Source organism: Phymastichus coffea, unplaced genomic scaffold, assembly GCF_024137745.1.
Source record: "Phymastichus coffea isolate CEN01 unplaced genomic scaffold, Cenicafe_Pcof_1.1 PCOF00003, whole genome shotgun sequence".
In the NCBI taxonomy this organism is placed as follows: Eukaryota; Metazoa; Arthropoda; class Insecta; order Hymenoptera; family Eulophidae; genus Phymastichus; species Phymastichus coffea.
This window is the reverse complement of record NW_026706814.1, coordinates 11,962,645-11,986,976: the sequence shown is the minus strand read 5'-3', so window position 1 is coordinate 11,986,976 and position 24,332 is coordinate 11,962,645. Positions and strand designations below refer to the sequence as shown.

General features: G+C 37.6%; 2 protein-coding genes across 2 annotated transcripts; one reads left to right on the top strand and one right to left on the bottom strand.

Moving 5' to 3' along the window:
• The first annotated feature begins 16 nt into the window (after positions 1-16).
• LOC131664108 (uncharacterized) lies at positions 17-6,541 on the top strand. Its single transcript, XM_058934983.1, has 4 exons — positions 17-322; positions 2,285-3,097; positions 3,765-4,241; positions 4,301-6,541. The coding sequence occupies exons 2-4, from the start codon at positions 2,820-2,822 to the stop codon at positions 4,614-4,616; spliced, it is 1,071 nt and encodes a 356-aa protein (XP_058790966.1). The 5' UTR covers positions 17-322; positions 2,285-2,819; the 3' UTR covers positions 4,617-6,541.
• Positions 6,542-12,745: 6,204 nt separating this feature from the next.
• Positions 12,746-15,953, bottom strand: LOC131665930 (uncharacterized). The gene is made up of 6 exons (XM_058938195.1): positions 15,709-15,953; positions 14,951-15,098; positions 14,462-14,542; positions 14,181-14,311; positions 13,049-13,210; positions 12,746-12,973 (listed from the first exon to the last, which is right to left on the bottom strand). The coding sequence occupies exons 2-6, from the start codon at positions 15,012-15,014 to the stop codon at positions 12,746-12,748; spliced, it is 666 nt and encodes a 221-aa protein (XP_058794178.1). The 5' UTR covers positions 15,015-15,098; positions 15,709-15,953.
• Positions 15,954-24,332: the final 8,379 nt, after the last annotated feature.

Sequence of the window (24,332 nt, the reverse complement as noted above, 5' to 3'; positions counted from 1 at the left end):
CCACTTTTCTCGGGCGCTTAGTAGCAGCTAGAACCGGATTCGCGATATATCGCCATTCGCCGCGGCTACGCGGCCAAAGACACTCGCTATCTCTCACCTCGTCGAAAAATCTATCACGACCCCCGCAGCTACGGTGTGGCCCGCTCGTGGATCTGAAGGAACACTTGGCAACTGAACAACGCCAGGCAACATCATCCAACCCCCTTGTAGGATCGCGTCTCTATCAGGACAACGTGCACGTGCTGCTGTGTGTTGTTGAACCTACTCTCCGAGGACTTCCACCACTCTCGCTCTCATCCTCGTCTCACGGCGAGTCAATCTGGTAATTGCAAAATCGTACTCGTCACACGACTGCTCGATTGAAATGGGTCCATTCTGTGCGCATTTTCGTCCCCGCTCCCAATCCTTTTTTCTCATCTGCCTTCTTTTGCGCAGTTATCGCTCGAATTCTCCTCGCGCATAAGATACATTTGCACTATTTACTTGAAACCCTTTTCACTTTTTTGCATGCAATTTCAATTTCTCGCATCATAATGTATTAATAAACGATTAACGATTTACCTTACGGCTGGAGCGAATTGTCGGACTTACATATCAGTTTTATGAATTTTGTTGTCCTAATTTAGATATCGGAATAAAAGTAAAAAAATTTCTTTGCGTATAACATAATTTGCTTCTTCAATATTTTCCACGAATATTTATTAGAAAACATATACAACACTTATACGATTGTTATTCGATAAAATACGTCATTCTATTTTTTTTATTTTTACTTGTTTTAAAATTTATCAAGTTTCTACAGATTGCATTTGCATAAATTTACCTACGGCGCTTCCGTATAATTTATAACCTGTATTGAAGTTTCATTGTCTATTGAAAATCTTATAACTTTATTAATCGAGGTAATCATTAAGGTGTTTTGTTAGGTGTTTTTATGTCGAAAAGTAGTTAAACTAAATGCTCAAATCCCAATAACATTCAAGTTGGCAGTCCAATGGATTAACCAGTCAGGCTTTTTTTATCTTTACTACATCCAAGTAAATAAAATATGATACAAATTAAGTTAATTAATGCAATTTGAAAATTGATGCGTGCTCTCGAGGTTAAATTTGGAACCGCGTGCGACAAAATGTAATATAGGTTTTAAATAAAAGCCTCGCTTCACAACATGATGTAATATCAAAGAATGACCATGGGAATCAATGAAGCGTGCAATAAATAATAGATACCGTTATTATAGCGCGCGTTCTGCGAATACTTGTTACCATCAACCTGAACTAGAGCCATTGCCTTGAACTTGCGAGAGGTACTAGAGATTATTCTTTATTGCTTTTACTATACATGTAGATATTGTTATTACGCAAGCTACTTGTAACAATGGCGCCAATCTACACCAACGATTTACTAGCTAATAGTACGTTTATTTATGTAAATGCAAAATAACATCATTAGCTTAGATCACTCACTATATACGTGATAATTTCATATTATGTTTATCATATACCTGTTGTAGCTTAAAACTTTATACGTCTGTTAAAAATGAATAAGACAAACTGATTTTATTATTACTACTTTCGAAATATCTTCATTGTTGTACATAATAATCATCAAAATCTGCATACTGCAAGTATTTAGTCAATAAAAAAATATACGAAGAAGGTAAAATTTATGTGATCTAGTTTCTGTGAAAATTTTTAATAACATATTCACTTGTTGCAACTTTTTCACTGTTTCGCTGATACGAATGTCATTATATTAAAAATATTAGTTGACTAATATTACGTTGCGGATAAAAGAATTGACTCGGAGCAAAGTGGCTATTTGAAAGTTCTTATAACAGTACACTAGAACTATTGCATAACAATGAATGCGACCGTACAGATTATGCGATAAAGCAGAATGAACGAAACCTCATCCAAAAGAAAGAGAACGCGTAAAAAGGAAAGAGATGTATAAGAGAAACGGAAACAAAAAGATTAGTAGACTGAAATCACGCGAGCGGGGAATAAAAGCATAGAATATAGAAGATGAAGAGTCGTTTTTGTTTGCATGCGACCAATTATGATCGAGCTTGCACGTGCCTGTCTTTTATACATAATGAGAAATTTGTTATAAGCAAAGTTAAATCTTTTTTATAGATGTATGTAAACATATACAAGTCAATGCGTATATTAACTGTATTGTTTACGAGCTGTTTTGAATTCTCTGATTTACCCTTCAGTGATATTCAAGTGGTAATGTGTCGAATGATAATTGACTTGATAAACTGTTTTTTTATTTGCAGGTGTCGAGCGAAACAACCAGACACGTACAAAACTTATGCAGGAAATAAGTATCTTTATAATATTTTTCTAATCAAAGAAAGTGATTGTCATCAGATAGCAATTGTGACAAAATGTGTATTAAAGTATTTGAGTGATGAATGAATCTCATTTACCATAGCTAGTGTGACGAAGACGACTAATTTTCTACTATCAAAGCTAGTAAGAAGAACATTGCCTCTGCCGTTCACCACCAAGGTTCAGGTTTAAGGCTCTGCATTCTTCGTAGTTCAATTTGACGTGATTTTGAAATTTTAATTCAACTATATTTACATCTCTTTAAAACCAGTTTGAAACTAGTGCTACCTTTCGGACATATCGTCGTTAAAGAAGAGCATCGTTCTCTCAATAATAATTCAAGTGCTTCCACTGCTATATAAAGCAGCGTCATGCCGGTGTCAGCTCGATGGTATTAGTGTATGAAGTGCTCGGAGAGAAAGTGATTATCGACAAAGTTTATCAATTCGGAGTGGCAATAGAAACGACGTATTGGCAGCAATGTCGGAAATCGAGCAAACCAGCGCAACTGCGCCAGTACCTGCACCAAGTCGAGTGACAATTCAGCCACCAGTGCTCCAGGTGGCGTCAAGAATGCTGCGTTCGCCAAGCCACGAAAGTGTCACCACGGATCTATCGTTATTCAGCGTCTCATCCATCGCCAGTGACGTCAAGTGTGCCAATCGCTTAGCAACCTTCAAATCCTACAGTGATGTGCACTTGTCAGCTCGTGGTCCCTCGCCAAATCCAGACTCCAGGCTACAGGTGCAAGGCAACAGGTTAGCATTGCTTTGATATTTATGATTTTCATTGGAGTCACTCATGACCGACCTACTCTTGAAACATAGCTTTATTACTTGGTCATTCGACGTCTTTCAATGAAGTCGCGGCATGAGTGATGGCAGCTCTGGTGACGGCAAATCTCACAAATCTCAGTCGATGTTTCTTGCCACGTTACAACTGCAACGTTATTAATTTCACAAACACTGCACTCATTGGACAGCTAGTATTAATAGCGAAAGCAACAGGTGACGTTCACATGGTAGTCGGAGTACGCAGCCAGAGCTACTTTGGCTGCCTACTCAAGAGATGAACTATGTGTACGTCGCATCGTTCTTGAATACTCCCTGGAGTACTGCAACTGATAGTACCCAACTCAACTCGATCTCGTGAAATCTGCCGGACAAATTAGATATAAATCATGAAAACGCATAATCGCGAATTGTTCCGATGCAATGGCCATTCTTTTCTCGGTTTGATTAGTTGCTAGTGAGCGAAATAACTCTGAATAGCGTAGAGCCCACTGGTTTGTTCGAAAACTAGAGGCGCACAAGCAACTTGGCTCAGCAAGCTTGCAAAAAAATTGCGAAAGTTGCGAGCGACCGGAGTTGCCGGCGCTTGAAGGCAGGGCCGAGAAGCGGCTGGTGACTGGATTTGGGCTTGCAGGCCGGCGGACATCCCAGAGATCCTGTGGTTCGAGGAGGAGACCGAGCTGATCCGCAGCTGTGGCGCGCTGTCGTCAGCGCTGGGCCTGCAGAAGAGCTTCAGCACGTCGGACGTGTCGCAGCTGCCGAGCCCGGAGGCCTGCGGCGGGGGCCGGGGCATGCGCGCGGCCGTCTCGTCGCACGGCCTCGACCTCGCCCACCGCGACCGACTGCTGCTCGAGCAGGCACGTCTCGACCATGCCTCGCGCTCTTGCAGCACCTGGGTGGCCGTCGGTGACGTGGCTAGTACCTCGCAGCTGCCCAGCCCGCACGGCGGCGCCGCCAGCCTGCCAGCCGCCGCCGCGCTCGTCGGCCAGCAGCAGCCACAGCCCGGCCAGCTGGGCGCCCCGGCTCAGGCCTCGACCACACTGCCTTTCACGGCCGCCGACCTCGTGCGCTCGGTCAACAAGAAGGTCCGCCAGAACTACATTCGGCGCAGGTCAGTCGATCGTCGCCCGCCGCCGCTGCAGCGCCCATCGCTCATTCGACTGCTTGCAGGTTGCTCACCACCTACCGGGCCCTCGAGCGCCTGTCGCAGAGCGAGTTCAACCTGGACCGGCTGGAGGCGGCGGCCTCGGCGGCGCAAACTTCGGCGAGCGCCGCGCTGGTGGTGCCCGGCACGTCTCTGGCCGGCTCGTCCGCCGCGATAGCCGCCCTCCTACCCGGGCGCACGCCCGCCCGGGACCACGCGCTCACCATCAAGGACGTGGAGCGCGAGCGCGGTAAGCAGCTCTCCAAGTACGAGCGCAACATGATGATTTTCAACTGGCTGCACACCCTCGACGACAGCGAGAAGGACGAGACTGCTCAGTAGAACCACTCGCCTCCCTTCTGCTCTTCCTTCTTCGTCCCTGCTGCGCTGACGGCCTTCACTCTTCCGCCGAGTGCTGCTGCCTGAAACTATCGTGAACGCTGGAGTGAGTTCGTGAGTTCCGTTCGAGCCCGATCTTACTTTTTCAAAACTGACGCATGCGCTTCTTCACTGGCACCACGAGCATTGCATCCGTTTTTTTATTTCTTTTTCTTATCGTTTCATTACAAAAGACTATCGAAGGGAATCAGCAAAATTATATACTATGATCGGATGATTATATAGTATCAACATCAACGCAAACAAAACTATACCGACAAAAGTTCAAGAAATACATCGCATTTTACAAATTTTACTATTTTTATAACAAAACGTATTTTTAAAACTGTTGAATTCTTTACTATTCGTTGATTCAAAACAAACATATATACAACTTATGAATTTGAAACTAATAAATATTACGAATATTTTGTTTTATTTCGATTGAAATAAGCTGTCATAAGAGATTTCAATACCAAAAGATGCGGATAGAGTAAGTGCAACGGTTACCGTTTATTCAAGTGTTCCCATTTCCGCTGGTTACAATCAATACGAAAAACGTCTAATCTATTGAAATCTATCGTATTAAGTCTCTCAAATAGATATAGTATCGTGAAATAATAATTTTTCGTATATTCAATTATTTTTGCAATTGTTTGTTTCAATTAATACAGATACAAGTAAATTCTTCTATTTACCTAGCAAATCTTATTTTCTTATCCAGTCACTCTAATTAAACCACATATTGTACAGTAACATTTGACAAATCTTAATTAAATTTGTAAATTGTAAATTACGGGTAACACATTTTTTTGGAAGTTATAATGAACAGTGGGTGACATATCAGTAGGGGTCATCCGGATACTGGTGCACTTACTCTAACTAAATGTTAATGTTGTTTTTTCAAATATTTACCTCAATGTGAGGACAAAATGTGTTTCTTTATCTATCGATATTGTAGCAGTCTTTCACATTAATATAAAAAATGTATACTTTCAAAGTTTAGACAGGGGTATTATTTTTGTTAATGCTAAGCCTCAAATTCAAGCTCTAGAAATACATACCGAGTAAGACTGTGAATAAGATAACAACTGCAAGCATATCTTTAGACATATATTTTACTCAAGTGTTGTATACGTTACATTTAGAATTCATAGGTAATTTATATACACATAAATAACTCTGCTCAAAATTTGTTCTTTTTTTCTTAAGGAATATGTTATAACATTGTAGAATGCCTTAATTTGGCAATATCAAACTGAATAAACTTAAAACATTAACGGAATAATAATTATAAATGATATCAGTACGAAAAATCAATTGTGTACAAAGCAAAGAAGTACTAAATGTGCCTAAAACTATACTAACTATGTGAATACTGATTTAGTTGAAGTAAGTTTCTCTTAGATATTTATAAAATATCAGTTGTACTCTCGCGAACGTACGTATAAGGCGCTAATATCCAGTGGCAGCATAAATGTGAACAGCCAAAGTGTATAATAATTCGTTATGTTAATTTAACGACTCACTCTAGCGCTTCTTTATAGTTTGCAACTATTGTTCTACTGTAAATTAAACAAAAGTTAAGTATTGTTGATCACGTGAGTATTGTATTCGTCAACGCTTCATCTCGCTGAAATTTTATGGAATTGTTGGGATTTCTAGCAAAAGATATGCATCTGGTCTGAAAATCAAGTTTGTTTTTATTATACAAGTTGTTTATTATAAATTATTTTAGAAAATATTTATAACGCGACAATTTTGTAGAAATATTTATTCTTCAAACATGATTTAAAAGCTTTTCAAATTAAAATATATTAAGTAAGAACATTTTATAACAAACGATATAAATACAGATAACATTCCGTGAATACATACACGTTTCAGTGTACCAGTTTATTCGACTAAATTGAAATAAATTGTTTTCTGATATAATTTTTTGTGCTGTAATTATTTATTTTCAAGACATTGTCCTTATTTTTTTTTCATACAAGGAGAAATGCAATTACGCACTGCCGGCCTCAAGCTGAGGTGTGTAGGACTCCACAGAATGTGAATACTCACTAAAACCCCTTATCTTTCCGAGTGATGTTCTCCGGAGATGGCTTTATTGTCTGTTGCCAAATTATGATGGAAGAGCGCAGATTATCCTGATGCATGAGAACGCTGAACTATTCTACCCGACCCCCTGACGCACAAATAGAACCATAGCTGTCATTTGGTTCCATCGGGTCCAGTAGGTGTAGGACCCTTGTAATACCCTCGTTGTTATGCCTTTTAATAGCTACCCTGGGATTTTCAATTCGCTTCCGATGGTTCATGCAAATGTTCCACTCCACACTCCTCGCCAACACAGGGTGCACGAAAGCACTCGAATTTCGCTAGTAGGAACCCCGATCTTCTTGGCGGCCTCGGATTTCACGGAGGCAAGATAGTATTTTCCCCCTTTTGTCTTATGACTGTCGTTGAGTGGCACAGAACCACCCACGACCTGGGCATCCACTATGTACCCTTACCTTTATGAGCTATAAGTATGTTCGTCTTCCTAAGTTCATCAGAAAATGGAAAAGTTCAAAGATTCAAGTTCGAAGATGGTGTTCACAGATAACCCTAATCTGGCAGTCGCGCAGATGAGAGGCCAAAGTCTTCGTGATTGCATCGTGCCGCTTAACCCTACCCCCATCAGTATAGAAGCAGTATTGGATGACGTGTGCGGCAGTTTCGGTGAAACCAGAGCCAGCTCGGCATTAAATGTTCGTCTGCACAAGTTTTTGGCCCCTACATAAGAACTCGGATCGGGAGACTGTTGATGCACACATGATGGTATTGTACGTAGTCTCTACCAGGAACTTCCATACAGCGCACATCGACCCACGCTGTAGATGCGGCGGTTCTTGAACAGTCCCGTAATTCCCTCCTATCAACCGACTCGTAGAGTCGGTCGACCTAATACGTCACTCACTGTTCTGAGCTATAGAGTTCCCTGCCATCGGCTTTGAGAACTCTATCGGTCCAAGCGATCTTGTTTTGGACCTAGTCAAACACATCCTTGATGGTACGGAAGGATGAATCCTTTCAAGCCGACTACGCATCAGGCCAGGAATCGTAGTAACGAAGGAAGGGATCCTAAGTCCCCCGTCTCTGCACGCTGCATGGACGTAAGCTACCGGAAAATATTTAGGAAGACGTAACCATCTTCGGACATCAGCTCTCACTTGAAGGTCTAGCTGTCGTAAGACCTTCAATGTAGCTCCAGACAGCACCAGAAGATGGTAACATCTGGTAATTAGGAAGCAACGCAAGATCTTAAGTCGCTGCTATAGCTTCAAGGGGGCCCGCGTTATGCACTGTAATTCCACCTCTAGAGTCGGGCTCGCTTTCTTTAACCCCCTCGGGCTCAGATTAACGCCTAGGTACCGCCATTCGTCAGATGGTTTCAATTGACGAATTTCAGCACCACCCGACAGGGTGAATTGTGGAATAGTTAATATTTTAACTTTTTTGTATCGACCAGATGGTATAATGGAGGTAGCAACGCATTTACGCTGTCTGGCTACATTCTCTGCTGCCCTTAACGCTGCAGATATACCGGTGGTAGATGATGATATTAGACATATATCATCTGCGTACGCTACGGCGCCCATTAAATGACCACGCTCAAGTTCATATCCGTCCGTTGATAGTATTGCACGCACTACCCTGTCAACGACCAACGAGAAGATGACGGTACTTATGAGATCTCCTTGCCCAATTCCCCTATTTACAACTATTTTTTCCGACCTCTTCCCCCGTACCTCCAAGATAATAGCGGAGGTAGCATTACATCATTTACACATACTCCACCAGAGTCCCAGGAACACCAAATGTTAACTTCTGTGCGGCAGATGTTGCGCCATGGTGTGTACGCATATGATTCGCCAAACTGCGACTGGTGGTAAAGTATCGCACAGGTTGTCAAATCGAGCGGCATATCGATTCAGCATCTTCAACAGGGAGCATTAACGCGCTCGGGGATCGAGCATTCGAGGCAGCGTTCTTAGTGTCTGGAACGAGACTGGCACTCCGAGGCTGATACCGGCGTATGGGACATTGCTCCGCATTTCTTGTTGTTCTTGGTGCTCGTTCCTAAAACGACTTCCGGGTTGTAGGCCCAGAAGCCGCTGTACCTCCGGCTACAGGGGTTATTCAACTTTGTTTTAGGTGCCTCACACCGTGGAAGCCGGACGAGCACTTGGATGGGCTGCACCCTTGAGGCACCCTAGCACCGAAGTGTGTAGCCTCCCTCGTTCACTACCGATCCAAGGACCGGTACCCGGCACCCACCACGGAGAGATGAGAGTAGGCACTTGGCAGCAAGATGTTAAGCCATCTTCGGGCAAAGGAAGTAACTATGTCTTTAGGCAACCCCCCATGCCACGCGCATTGCTTTTAACAACACGCATAACCGAGGGATAGCTTAACCCGGACTCGTCGCTCCAACCATGATATTTGCACAAAGTAACTTGGCCAGCCTCGCGGCCGGCCAAATGGTGCACAATGTGCATCATGTCTTCGCAAAGCGATCCGAGCAAGAGAGTCATAATTACTTTATTAGTAGGACACGACTCACACCAAGCAGCTAGTTACAACTATCTGTTCTTAAAGCGGAGGGTAACATCGAGAATAGCTTTGCCATTATTCACCTTGACGACGAGGTCCGGCTTATATCTCTTCCCCTGGTATACGAATATTTACTCGACAAGTACTATTATAGATTGCTCTTCTTTTCCATTTTTGTAGCAATCATTTCTTTTATTTCATCGTGACGATGAATCCGCTGATCTTTGGTGGAAATGCATTCCTCCAATATATGTCCCAGTATCTCGAATCGGACTTTACACCTTCTACAGCTGGTGTCAAAATTCTCGTTATATAAGCCCAAAAATCGCCGTATACACATCCTAGTCGGATATGTATTTGTCCACAATGTGATAGCATTCGCTATTCTCGAGTGTTTAAGCAGAGTGTGGTCGGTCAGCCATGCATTGCTCAGAGGAAATTTGAAATTTGAAAAATTAGTTAGAACGAAGTCTCCACTTTCGTGAAGAGAAGACGAGGTTCAGTCACCGCCTTTAGCGGTGTTCAGGGAGACGACGTGGACCTACTCGCCCCGGCACTAAATTGTTATTTGTACCTGCTTCGCCGTCATGGCATAGTCCGTATCTAACCAAACGACTTGCATCGGTGTGCTCCGTCTTAGGAAGCTGACTCGTAGCAGTGACGGGACTCTCCACCGCTTCTCCCTCGTTACGAGGGCCGGCCCAACTCCAGCTTCCTGGGCAATATACCGAGTTCGCTGAGTAGATCAATTAATCATTTCTGTCAGGCTTCGATCTACCCAGTGTTGTCCTTAGAAGGACAATTTGATGGATCCTCTTAACACAAAAAAACTAGATAAATAAATAATAAATAACATAGAGTAACACCAAACTCTACACAAAGTTAATATAATAAAATCTATTTAGCTATCGCCTGTCATTTCTTTAAAAACTTAGCATGTCATGCGAGTAAAAACAATACTCTATGCCTGATCGTCAATATATAAAATATAATAAATAGAACGATATATAATAAATTAGGACAATACAAAATGATAATATTTCCTATCGGGACGTAGCATTGTAAGATTAGTCTGTCGTTCTCTTTCACTCGTCCATGAAGACGTTTATCATCTCCACCGCACTCCTCAACGCTATCATTGAGATGGTACGCCATTCCCTCTTGGGAATTTTGAGCAAAGTAATCGCCTGCCTCGTCTCCACCGGCAGCGCTCCTCTTGAGCCGACCACTAATGGCAGATCCTTTGTCCTTCCTTAAGTATTTTTGGATGACTCTCAAAACTCCTAAGTATTTTCTCCTCTTTTTTTCGTGGCCTCTGGCAAGTCAGTCTCTGTTCTCGTACCGAACTGTAACACTGAGCATGAGAACCCCCAACTCGTTCGTTCTCACGATGAGATCGGGTTTGAAACCCTCACTATTGATCCTGACTTCAGGCTCGTCAAGTACCGGGTACTTTGTTCTAAGATGAGTCTTTAGCAGGTCCTTTATCTAATCATGCCGATGGATCCGCTTGCTCTTGGTATATCAATATTTGCCTAGTATATGTCTAAGAGTTTCACTATCTCCATGGCAGAGTCGGCAAGACGAGTTGACTTGCTCATCGATGATCTGCTGAACCGCTCTCGTCGGGACCATGTTTGTTCGAAGCGTGATAGCATCGATGATCCTCGATAGACGGAGAAGATCTGTGCGGCCGAGCCATGCATTTGTTATCTTGACTCCAGCGAAGTCCTTTACTCCCTGGCCTTGCCACTTCTGCTTTGCCCAATTAAGCCAAGAAAGCCGCAGGGCCTTGGCGAAATCTTGTAGTTTCGCCGTTGCCTTTGGCTGGGAAATCGCTCCACGCATTGCCGGGTCAGGGGAGTCCATCACTTTCAAGCCTTGCCGAAGCGGCAGAACTATCAGAACGATTTTCTTCATGTTTAGGAGATCAAGTCCACCACATCTTCTCGACGAATAGATAAATCCATTGTTAATCAAGTGCGGCAAGTGCACGACCTCCTTCACTTGCTTCCGAATGGCCCGATCGATCTCCTGCAGAACCGCCGTAGCCAGTGTATTCACTATAAGCTCATACATGAATTTAGGGAGTAAATACATTTGCAACAGTTCTAGTTTTTGCATTGGCTTAAATGGCAATCGAGGAGTTCGTCTGATGATCTCTTCCAATTGGTCGACATCAAAGCCCTTGACAGCTCCCCTCCAAGCAGAGAATTTCGCGCCCAAGAACCTGAAAGCCTCAGAAAGTCCCAGGTATTGTACGCGTTGGCTTTCTATAATAATGCCAGGATCCCTGATACATCAACTCTTCGGGATGGGAGTGTATTCAAAGGCCGCATACTTATCAATAGATAAAGACATACCCATTGATCTAAGGTCGTCCGAGAATGTCCGGAGCTAATCAGGTTATGTCGTCAGCAAAGGCAATGGAGATCGATCGAGTGTCAGCTACCTGAATGCCCACGGTTTTTCGTTCAATTCGTTCCAGTGAGGGCTCGATGGAGAAATTGAATATTAGCGTGGCCTGCTTTATACCACTCTTTAATTCAATCTTTACGTCTCACAATCTTGCGCTCTCACTACCGTGTGGCATTGTTCATACATCCCAGAGATGTAACAAGCGACGAAACTCAAAACGCCTCTCCTCTCTAGATCCTGTTTTATCACGGAACGGTGTCAAATGCCTTGCTAACATCTTGTACGGCTATGACGCCGCCCGTTCTTTTCGCGTTCGTTATATCTGCTTCTAATAATAGCTGTACAATTAACACTACCATATTTTATGAATTTATCTATAGATTTTCGATTAAACAAATTACGTGAAAACATATAAATTTTTCGACTAGATAACTTATTACCTAGAATCAATAAAAATATTCTTTTATGAAAGTATAAAATTCAAGACTCCAATTCATGATTTATAATATACGTTGTTGTTTTTCGCTATTGTGTACAGATCTTACTATTGTGTTGTTTTAATGTTATAGACTCAAGTAAATGTCGTACGGCCAAATATATTAAAAATTATACCAGTTCTTTTATTTTATAATACTAGAAATTTTCTTCAAATGAATTGTAACCACGAGTTCTAAATATACTATAATACTATGTTTTGGGAAAATAGTATCTTTTTCACGTATCGTATTGAACTTTTCCGATGCGATGCGACGTGTCTAATAAAGTATAGTTTCAATCACTTTTATTAACCTAAATAATGGGTACGAAAATAATTTATTTATAAAACATGAGTTTAATTATTTCATATAAATGAACAAGGATATTTTTACACCTTATTTATTTTAAGATTTCAAAATACCATACAGACGATACTGATCAAATATTCAATATGATTTTAATATCAATTACAATCAAATAAATTGAGTACGTCAATATATTATAAACAAATATTTATTAAAAATTCATATTTACAAAAATAATGGTACTGGTAACTGTGCATGCTCATAACAAACACACAATTTATATACATATTATATTCAAACACTGATCGTTTTATTAGTATTATTTTCAAAAAGATTTTTTAATGTTTTCAAATCATTTTGTCTACTATCATCATTTTTACTATCACTCTTTGTCGGACTACTAACAACTTTCATACGGTTAATATTTGGCAAGACTTTTGGCCTTGTACTTTCATCTACTTGAAAATCACTTGAATTTGTTAAACTTTGACTCCACTGAGACAGCCATACATTTGCTTCACTCTGAAAATTTTTTTGTTATAAAAATTATTATTTAAAATAATGATGACTAAACGATAAATGTTTTCAAAAGAATACCTTATTTTCTGCTGCTTTAACTGATTTATCATTTTGTTGTGTAATCTCAGTGTTGACTTTGTATTTTTCGATTATTTGTTTCAATTTTTGTTCCATTTGATATTTTGCTATAGCTTGAGCCCATGGACCAAGTTCACCTCTCATAGCAGCTGTTAACATGGCCTTTCAAAAAAAAAAAAAATTAATACGAATGATCAATTTATGCTTACAGAACTTATCAAGATAAATGAGTGAATATAGAAGAGTTAATGAGATAAATCTAGTTCTCTATTGATGAATGAATTTCAGATTACTATAAATAAACGAAAATCTCGTCATTTAAGAAGTTTTTATTTAGTACAAATATTTTTAAAAGTTATTATAAACTTATTTTACTGCAACAAAAATCTTTTAGTCCTATATAGTATTGGATGTAAGAAAACTTCTGTCTTCAATTTGACTGAGAAACTAACTCTATTGAATATGAATAATTCTGAGAAGAAATTCTTTTTCCCCTCTTATACGAGTATGTATAATTTTTCAATAACTCTATAGAAAATTTATTAACAATATCGTCCTTAGAAGAAGAATAGGTTGAGTCGAGGTAAGCTTTTTTCTATCAGGCATGTGTGTTGGAGCCGTGTATTTTGAGTATAAGGTCTGTCTTCAACTTGACTAAATTTTCAAATTCAAAATACACGGCTCCAACACACATGCCTGATAGAAAAAAGCTTGCCTCGACTCAACCTATTCTTCTTCTAAGGACGATATTGTCAATAAATTTCCTATAGAGTTATTGAAAAATTATATATATAAGAGGGGAAAAAGAATTTCTTCTTAGAATTATTCATATTCAATAGAGTTCCTCAGTCAAATTGAGTCATAAGGTTATTGAATCCCCCTTAATTATGAAGGATTCAAAATTATCTTATACCTTTAGGACGTCCCAGAAATAACAAAAGTTTAGAGCAAAAAATAAATAAATAAAAGTACTATTAATGTTTTTAACTAGTAAACGAATGTATGAGTTTCAGAAAATTTTCATTGTGATGAACTTATTCAAAATTTATAATAAATGCATTACTTTTATATTAAAATATCAATGAACTTGCTTGTTTTATGTGAGTACATTAGAAAGTATGCTATATCTTACAGCTCTTTTCCGTTTTGTATCGACGTCGTTTCCTAATGGTTCAGTTTCTTTCTGAGGCCCCAATTCTACCAACACTTGAAAATCTGCATGTTCTCCAAGTCTGAAACCAACACCAACTCTTGAATCGGTACCTGAAATTATTAATGTATATCATAAATAACTGGAAATTTCAAAACATAATTCGAATCAGTAATAAAATTGTATTATCCATAATAACATACAACTAATTTTAAGAAAAGTGATTAAAAACTATATAATTTAACTTCAACAAATGAACTTACCTTTTTTTATTGGAGGGATATTAGAATATATGAGAGATAAAATTGTAGGAAGTTCTTCAGGAACTATCAAACTTGTCACACCTGCGAAATCAAAATTCATTTCTTTACTGTTTAAGCATACAATAAAATAAACGTAAGATTAAAAATATCAAACAATAAATAAGAAACATTCATTGCAAATGGAACCATTAGTAAACGTTGCTCATGCAAAACATAATTTTTTGCAAGTTTCAAATCAATGGTCTCGGTTGCAGTAAAAAATAATTAGCAGTAGAAATCAATTGTAATATATAACCGTATGTACTCGTATAATCACAGAGGATACACGAGGTAAGTGAAAACGGCGTTGACTGTGAAGCAATTACTAGCATGTAACTTTTTTCAGCATCGGAACGAAAGATACGTTGTCATAAGTAGGCGAAGGCCGAGAAGCAACGAAAAAAAGGTTCGCTTGGTTTTTGCAATTTCATAGGAGACGCGTGTACTCACTGTAACCAAAGAGCAATAGCATAGATAGCCTCAAGCACATGGCCTTCGTGCTCGATGATGGCATGTCGGTGATACTTGTATTGCAGTAACAGGCGACGGAGCAACTTCAAATTGAACATCGATTACGTTATCAAACAAGAAACCATGACTGCAACGAAAGCAACGGTTTCACATTGAGAATGCCTAATTCGTTATTAACTTTTTATGGTTCGTCAGTAAATATTCTTACAAAATTGAATGAATGTTAAAGGTGTGGAAAAAAGAAAGTTTTATTGATTTATAATAACATCCGCATTACTTTGAATTATTCAGAAGTTTTAACTTTCGAATGTATTGCTGATTTGGTTTTTCATTATGAAAATAATATGTATAAAGAAGACTTATAGAAATTCATTAATCATTAAGTTTGGCGCCGATTCACTTCACATCTATTCACATTTTGGGAGACGTAGGCGAATGCCATTATTTACAAACTTTGCTGAAATACCAGGAAGGATAGATTGCATGCACTGATTACAAGCTTAACTGATTGTTATTTGGATGACTTTTTACTGTAGTATTGATTTAAAAGAACTTGAGCTAATTAATGCACGTCCATGGAGCTTTCGTTTGACAGTGAAATCACTTGCTGAGTGTATATAAGCAAGTATTACAGCAAAATCCGCCCAAAGTATTATTGGAAATGCATTCGAGCATACGTCATTCTTTCAAATGGAACTGGCAGTGAAAATATAAATGAAAAGTGTTAAATGCATTACCGAGATTGACTGCTATTTATCGCTGAAAAAGCCCTCAATTTCGAGGCAATTGGGCGAGCGAGTGAACGAAAGAGACAGCAGGCGTATACGTCCAGTCTGGAACTGAATGAATGTTAGCACGTCTCTATCGTGGCCAGTTGAAAAAGACGTTTTTCAAGTGAAAGGGGCCCGCTCGGCCACGGCGATCGAGGTCGACGACTGGTCGCTACCGGCGTGACTCCTATCTATCCACTCTCTCCTGCGAGCAGTTGTCATCGTCTATCCCCTCCGTGATGGAATTCGCAAAGAGAGACAACGGAGACAAAACGAGAGAGAGAGAGAGAGAGAGAGAGAGATTGCGTGCCAATGTAATTGTACTGCATTGTAATACTAAAATATTCAATGCCGATTCATTGCATTTAATAATATTCAAATACAGAAAACTTATTTGCCTGTAATTTTAAGAAAACTTGTTAACCATCTTCTCGACAATATACACGACTATGTTCCAAGAAATCAAAGCAAAGTGTAATTGAAAAATTAATTTGTAAGCAAAGGTTGAAGTTTAAAGTTATGACTTTAAAAATGTTTAATGTGATCATTACCAATTTTTTATTACAAATTAATTGAAAATAAAATTTTCTTATATACATATGAAATTCTTTTTTTATTACATAAAAACATTTTTTTCCATAAAAAAAATTTCTTTAATTTTTAATAAATTATTTACATAGTTTAGAAATATTCTATTAAATGACAATTTTATATTAAACACTATTTGTCAGTCCTTGTCATAAAGGTTCAATAAGCATACTTTTAAAAATTTGTTAATTGTTTATATATACTATAACGTACACGTTTGTACTATAATGTACACAATGTATTGAATAGAATCTTATAATATAATATATGAATACGAAGGATTAGATAGAATCTGCTTTCTTAATTAAAAAAAAATTATTTTAGACTGTCATTAGTCCTACTATTACTATTACTATTGCTACTACAACGTGCATTCAAGATTGTCCAAGTTTATTTATAGACTTGAAAGATGAATGCTAATCTAATTTTTTTGGCAATTTAGTTAAAACTAAATGTATCCATATAAATCATATCAAATTTTAATAGTTTAATAGTTTAATAGTTTTATAGACTTTTTATATACATTTAAGCTTTTTCATACATTAATATTAATTTGTTTTCTAATGCATCGTATAAAATACATAGGTACTAAAGCCTTAAGTCAAAGTTGACTGATTATAAGAATAAAATTCATATTTGTAGGAATTTATCCTGGATGGTCTATCAGGTAATAGAATTGTAAAATTCAATATTGAAAGTAGCGTTTCAAGTTTGGAAGCGTTGAAAAATAAAATTGATATAATCCAGCGGAACTAGCATCTTATTTACGGGACAAGCTTGGTAGGTTCATAATACTTATGATATTACATAAGAGAATCCAGGACGTCTGAAAATTGTGATAATTCATCGTTACTAAACATAAAAACAAAAACAAAAAATAAAAAACAAAAACGTAAAAGCGTCACTTTCAAAAATTGCAGCTATAGATGACCCGCGTTAAATTTAAATTATATAAATTTATAGAGGAAAGTTCATTGAACAAGCATATCTTTCCTATTTTGAAAAATATCGAATTGATAAAATGTTATCAAGACTTAAAGTTAGAAAACGATTTTAAGACGAATATTTTTTAAGAAACTTCTGGTTGAGACTTAAATGTATCTATAGGTCGAGCTTATTACCTGAGAGAAGAGTTGAATTTGTACGTGACAGTCACTTGAATGTAATATTCACAAAATTGCGAATCAAAGAGATTTTAAAATTTTACTTGATTATTATGAGACCGCGCCGTAACTATCGGTGTAACTTCATGGTACATTATCTACTCCTGCCCCAAGAATGCTGCTATATAACCGCTCGGATAGTTAAAAAATTATATAATTTCTCGAAAAACAGCAATTTAAAAATGTGAAGCAATAAAACAAACATTATGTGGTATTTCATTAAATTTCCCACGTAAAAGTGCATAAGCCAACTCTAATAATAATGGTTAAAAAAACTTTATGTTAAGAAAATATCTTATCGTTTCATCATTCATATTTCTAAGCGCGACTGGATTATTCAAATGATTTAATTTGAAAATATTTTATGTAAAGCGGAACATGCACGTGTTTTTTTCTTGGAGATGTTCTCAGAAGCTTTGTTTTTATCATTCGACATTGCGATCATTCTCTAATGTCTTCCTGAGATTACCATTAGTATTTCGATCTTTAGTTGATTTGGTAGTTGGTGAAGGCGCGAACGACTGCGAAAAAGAAAAACAAAAAAGCTAAGTTCGTGACTACGGCTCTGCATTGACATCATCATACCTTTTTCTAATTACATTGAGTGTACTTGTGTAAAATGAAAATATTTCGCGATCTAGATTTTCTCAATATCATAAGCAATTTACAAATCTATCCTATATTAGTCCAAGCAAAGACGTAGACGTATGATTCTTTTCTTATGAGGATTTTATCTCGACATAACGTATGGGTCGTATTACTTACTGTTAGTATTTATAGTTCCTTTAAAATTGTTTAAATAATATGATAATAATTTAATAATCATTTTTTCAAACTGATAACACCGTTTTAAAGCAGAACTCTTATCCTATAAAACTCTGCCTCCAAAATTTGTAAATCTTTCTTTTTTACTGAGATATCAAAGATTGAAAATTAAGTATTTTCGATATATCAGTTGTTCGCGATAAGAGTAGTGTGAATAAAAACAATTATTACAAAATGATATCTAATTTATTATTATGTCAAAAAATTATTAGTATTTATTAATTATAAATAAACAAATGAAATCAAATTGTAAAAACAAATAATGTCTTTAGACGATCGGAAATTATAAGTGCGCTTGAATCAAGTTAATAACGAAAGGACAACTTGCCTCGCTGATAGCGAAGAGCTTTCTGACTAATACTTGAATGATGCCTGCCGAACGAGTCGAAAGACCAAAGCGTTATTCTCCTCCATCCTTTTCTTCCCCTCAAAGGGATCTAGAGGTGGAAGGCGTTAGTTTTCGTTTTCAGCTTATCATTTGGACTATACACGTAGCTATGCGCACCATACTGCTCGCTCTATCAATTGATCGTGTGCCTTTGCACGACTTTTCAAACGTTCAAATAATGGAGTAATGTTACACTCTAAAAATGCTTAAGTGAGAATGTGCCTTTGCACGATAAACATTCAGCAATGATGTGCCTTTGCACGATAAAAATTCAACAATGATGTGCCTTTGCACGATAAATATTCGAGGTTGCATATATTGCGGCATGCATGGCTCCCATCCGATCTATGGATGTGCATGCAATTCGAGTTGCGAGCTTGAGAGCAGGTGGCAGTAGATTTTTGTATTTTTTTTGTTTAAACATGACATGTGGCAATTGTACGGTTCTCCTTCCGATCAAATTCTACTCTATGTTTGTTATAATTCAGCTCGCACCGGCCGACATCATTCTGCATAGCTATTAATGCATTTTAATCGCTCGGTTTACAATAATTTTCGCCAATAAAATTATGATTGCGCTCACTCATTCAGCTTATGTCTAGGTGATTAATACTACGAAGGTTACAAGTTATAATCGCAGAGAAAACGTGAAACGGTTTAAAATTAAACTAAACTTACATAAATGGCCGGCATAAAAAACCTCGCCGTCTGAGAGGAAAAAGCCTGCCATTTTACAAGCCAAACTTAATCTAAAAAAGGCGCACAGACATTTAGGGGGGGGGGCGCGTTTGGCGTAAGGAGAGATGATTGATGTTCTGGTGCAAAGGTTGGAATGACTTATTATGACCCACTGGTACTGTGTAAATATTACTTTAATGTTGAGTTAGAGAAATGAGTGTGCTATACGCAGACGAACTCTACAGAGCAACGCGAGGCAAGCGCACGCGTACAAAGTGAGTGCAGCGAGGCGAGGAGTTGGCAATGCTCACTCGTCGAGGCGTCGCGTCCTTCTGGTCATTCACGGGGTTGCACGGATGCACCATCTAGCCAGGCTTTTGCTTCCCACTCTCTCCGAGAACACTCAATGCTTTTATTCGTCGGAGAGGGAAAAGAGAAAGCGGAAATCTGATGGCCAACAAAAAATGCGCGCGGGCCTGCTATAAAAAAAAAACCCAGCCGAAAAAGTTCGGCTGTTTGCACTACGTGCTCCATGAGCTGATCGCTTGTCGGACACCATAAATAATAAATCGTAAATCAACTGAGAAGTTGACTTACGATTTATCGGAAAAACTGAGAGAAGGGTTGAGGAACATGTGCGGTGCAGATTTTGGAAAAGTCTGCGACCCCACAGACAATATTAAAAGATGGCATAATCGCGTACATTTCGTTGCAATTTATTTTTCTTCTCCGAAGAATTTTTCGAATGTCGGCTCGGCGACACTTGATTGTACGGTCGTAGATTCGAGAGCGAAGGCTTTATCGGATTTTGTATGCGTATACAAGTTGTATCGTATATCGACTATGAATCATGGATCAAAGAGAGAAATTTGAAATAGAAACATTATGAAAATTAAGACTTTCAGGCACACGTCATCGTCGGCACGAGTTTCGATTTTGACACAAGCATCTTGATTTCGTTGCAAGCAAACCACGGTTAAATTATACTCGGTCATACGGAACATCAGTAGTACCTCGAAAACCCGATAAATTAAGATATGAACTGATATAGTATATTTATGTTCTATAAGACATAGAATAAATACTGAATTTAAAACTATTTCAGAACCTCAAATTTTCTAACCTCAAAATGCACAAAAGCATTATTCTTGGTCTAAAAAAGAAAATATGAAGAGGAAAATATCTTGATATATCGAGATATATATTTTATTCCCTCAAATCTCGGATTACCGAATCTTTAAATGTCTAACCTCAGACCTCTGAATTCCGAATTCTGTAACCTGCAAATCTATAACCTTAAACCCCTAATCCCAATTTTCTTAACCTTCGAACCCTATAACATGTCTGACTTTTCAGTAACCTAATAACCTAACTGGTTTAATGGTTGAAGATTTATAATTGTTGAGATCTATACCCTCTGATTTTCTGAATTCATAAATATTGTAACTGATTAGGCCGCAATAACCAAATAAATTGATGTTCCGATATTCAGCACAGCTTTCCTAAATATCAGATTTTTATGAATCTCGAAAATATATGATGCTGAATAAAATATAAAGTTCGTTGTCATTCAGCTTCTGCATATTCACTTAAAATATAGTGATACGAAATTTCGAGAGATTTATTGTAGACAACCGAGAGATCACCACTACCGCGGCCGTGGGGACTCGTTTTCTCAACTTAGGTCTAGGGCTCCAGACCTACAGCTTCTTTATCGCGGCGGTCGTCAGGGATTTGAGTCAAAAGCGAAAGAAAAATCCCCCTTGGCACATCATGCGACTGTGCAGAGTGCGTGGCTCGATTCCCTTGGTTCCTTGACGACTAATGATTTAATCACAATTTATTGCATACATCAGTTTTCGCACGCTTTAGTGTTTCTCACGCTTTTCAGAATATATATATATATTTTTTTTATCTATCTCGGGGTTGTCATGCAACCATTTGCCGCATAAAATTTATTTTACAGTGCCCTCATATCCGATTTAAAGATTCCAGACTAGTCACGGTCGTTTTCTATGTTTCCCGTCGATCGGTCAATGCTCGTAATAGTACCATTAATTTTCTCTACTCGTCAGTGTTTTCAATTGTCGGTGAGTTATATGTGCTAGCTTTTGATTGTTCTCTCTCTCTCTAGGCTGTCTGCTACAACAGGTTGCGGCTCGTCAAAATAGCTGCCGCTGCTCGCACATGTATGCGTCCTTCTTAGTACTGGTGTCACTTTTACCTTCTAAAGCGCTCGATCGTCGTTGTGTCAGTGCGCACGGTGGATGTGGGAAACTCGGGCTTACCCACGTTTTATGTATGTGTGTGCACGCATCGCACAGGGCGCCGATAGTATCCACGAGTAACCGGCAACAGGTGATTGCCGGTTGCTCGTCTCCGAGGGCTGCAGCTGTACTTCCAAGGTCTGAGAAATCTGGACGCCGGTGGAGAATATGTGTGCGGGTGTAAGAGGTGAGTACATACTTCCACGACATTCTATTCGTGCTTTCTTGGCGTTTTTCCATAAGTGCCGGGTGTGCGTGTGCTCCTTTTTTTCCTCTCTAGTCAACTACCCCTCTCACTGATCGCCTATCGTTAGATCGCGTCTTTTTCTCGGGCATGGATGGATCGATGTTAATGAAATAAAGAGGTTTCGTTAGCGGTTGAACTACATTATTACGCGGTCACGTGGCGAAAATAGAAAAAGAAGCGATGGCCGAAAGCAGTGATAATGTACCACATCACAATGTAATATATTAAATATCTCTCTTTTTAGTATTGAACTTGTTGCTGTATTCACTGTGAGTTGTTCTCATAAATTGATCGTCTTGAAAACTACATTAGTATGGCGGCTTCATGGTTGAATATATAAAGATTGTAAAATTTATCTAGTGATGCATATTTTTCTATGTTCGAGATCACGTTCGAGTGATGAGCTAAGGGTTGTATGTATAAGATATTCATAGTGACTTTTTATACAAATTGACAAAAATTTGTTTGTATCAGATAATAAGTGAAAAAAAAAAACAATTTCTAAGAATAATCATTAACGTTTTTTATAACGATCCTATTATCGATATAAAACATCAATGCGATGATCTAAGTATAAAATAACTCTCATAACAGCCCTTCAAGATATCGTCTATAATGGGATATTTGGAATACTACAAAGGGAAGTATTATGTTATGATAATAAACACTGTACATGTAAATTTTCTAGCATCAAACATTTAAAGTATTGAAAAAAATGTTGAAATGTATCTTTAACATCTTTTCCAATACTCGGAAACCCAACCTTTATAGATATTCGTCGTTTTTCAACTTTTTAACAATGTTTTGAGGAATTTGTTCGCCTGAAACATATTTAAAAGGAAACTAGGTGGCTCAAAAGCACCTACAGGATTTTTGCCGACGATCGGAAATGCATGCTTACCCCTTTATAGAGGTAGCGCGCATACATCGATATTCGTCGCTTTTCTTGTTTAAAACAATAAAATAATTTATTGTTTAAAACAATAAATAAGGTGTTCGAAGAAACCTCTATCCCCCGAATATGAAGGATTGAATTGTAACGGTCCTATTTATGAGCTATTTATTAAATCACTTTGATTTATCTATCTATTTTATTGACAAGTAGAGTAAAATTATTGGAGACAAATTCTTACTCATTAGCTAGATACGAGAGTTCGAATTATTTTATTTATAAGTGATACGAACATCACTTTGGTTTTGGTCTATTCACACTAAATTTTGATAAATTCATTCACATCAGACTTTAATAATATTGATAATATGAATGGTAATACTAAAATGTTTCTGTGAAATTTTTACGGGGCTTGGTAAAGCCTATATTCCCTCGTACAGAGTGTCAAATATGCGAGTCTGTGAAGATAGCCGTTTTCACCTTTATTTTAAAGATATCAGTTGTGATGCATGAAGATAATGTGAGTATATTTCTCTATAAATTATAACTATTACTTACATGCCAAATCAGATGCAGTGCATATTATTACTTATTATAAGTAAGTATTATTAACACTTAACAATGCATACTAGGTAAAAATATGAAGTTCTCTTATGTCAACAGATTATGTATAAATGATCTTTTATCAATCTTATTTTAATATTATAGAAAATTTTTACAAAGTAAAGTTATGTAATGATTTTTCTGTATTTATCTCTTACTTTACTGTCTAAATTTACTGTTTTAAGTAGTAGCTTCATTACTTCGTTTATTTATTTAAATAAATATTTGCATTGATTTCGCTTTAATATTGGTTTTAAAATTTTGAAATAAATGAAATCTATTTAAAGTCGGCATCGATGCTATAAATTACTTTGAGATGCTTTACATAATTTAATAAATAGTAAGTTTACTATAATGTAGCAAATTATACAGACAATCGTTATATTATGTATACGTCATTAGGAATAACGTTACTTTAAAGAATTAAAATAAATAATAATTTACTGTTTAATCGTTACAAAAAAATATGTTCATTGTTTGTAAAATTCTAAAAGTAATAATGGAAAATCATTGCGACAATTAAAATGTTTATGTAGCTTTGAAAGTCATGATAAATCTACAAAACTGTAATGTGTAAGTTATTTTTTATATTATTTTTCATTATAAACTGATTTATTTGCAATAAGAAAACAATATTTAAGTTATATCTGGAGGCACATTTGTAACATTTATTAGTTATATCAATGAAGTACATGGATGTTCAATGTTCTGATGCTGTATTGAAAGTGTTTTCGATTCCAACAGGCTTATATGTATTATTCATTGAAATATATTGAATACATTTACTAGCGGGAATTCTATTTTTACTATCAAATAAATTTTCACAAATATGCTTTTGAAATTATTCTAATTGAAATTGTATACAATACCAGAAGGTTAGAAACCATTTTGCTATAGTTGCCTAATAATATTTAATAAAAACGTTGAGATTAACGTATTA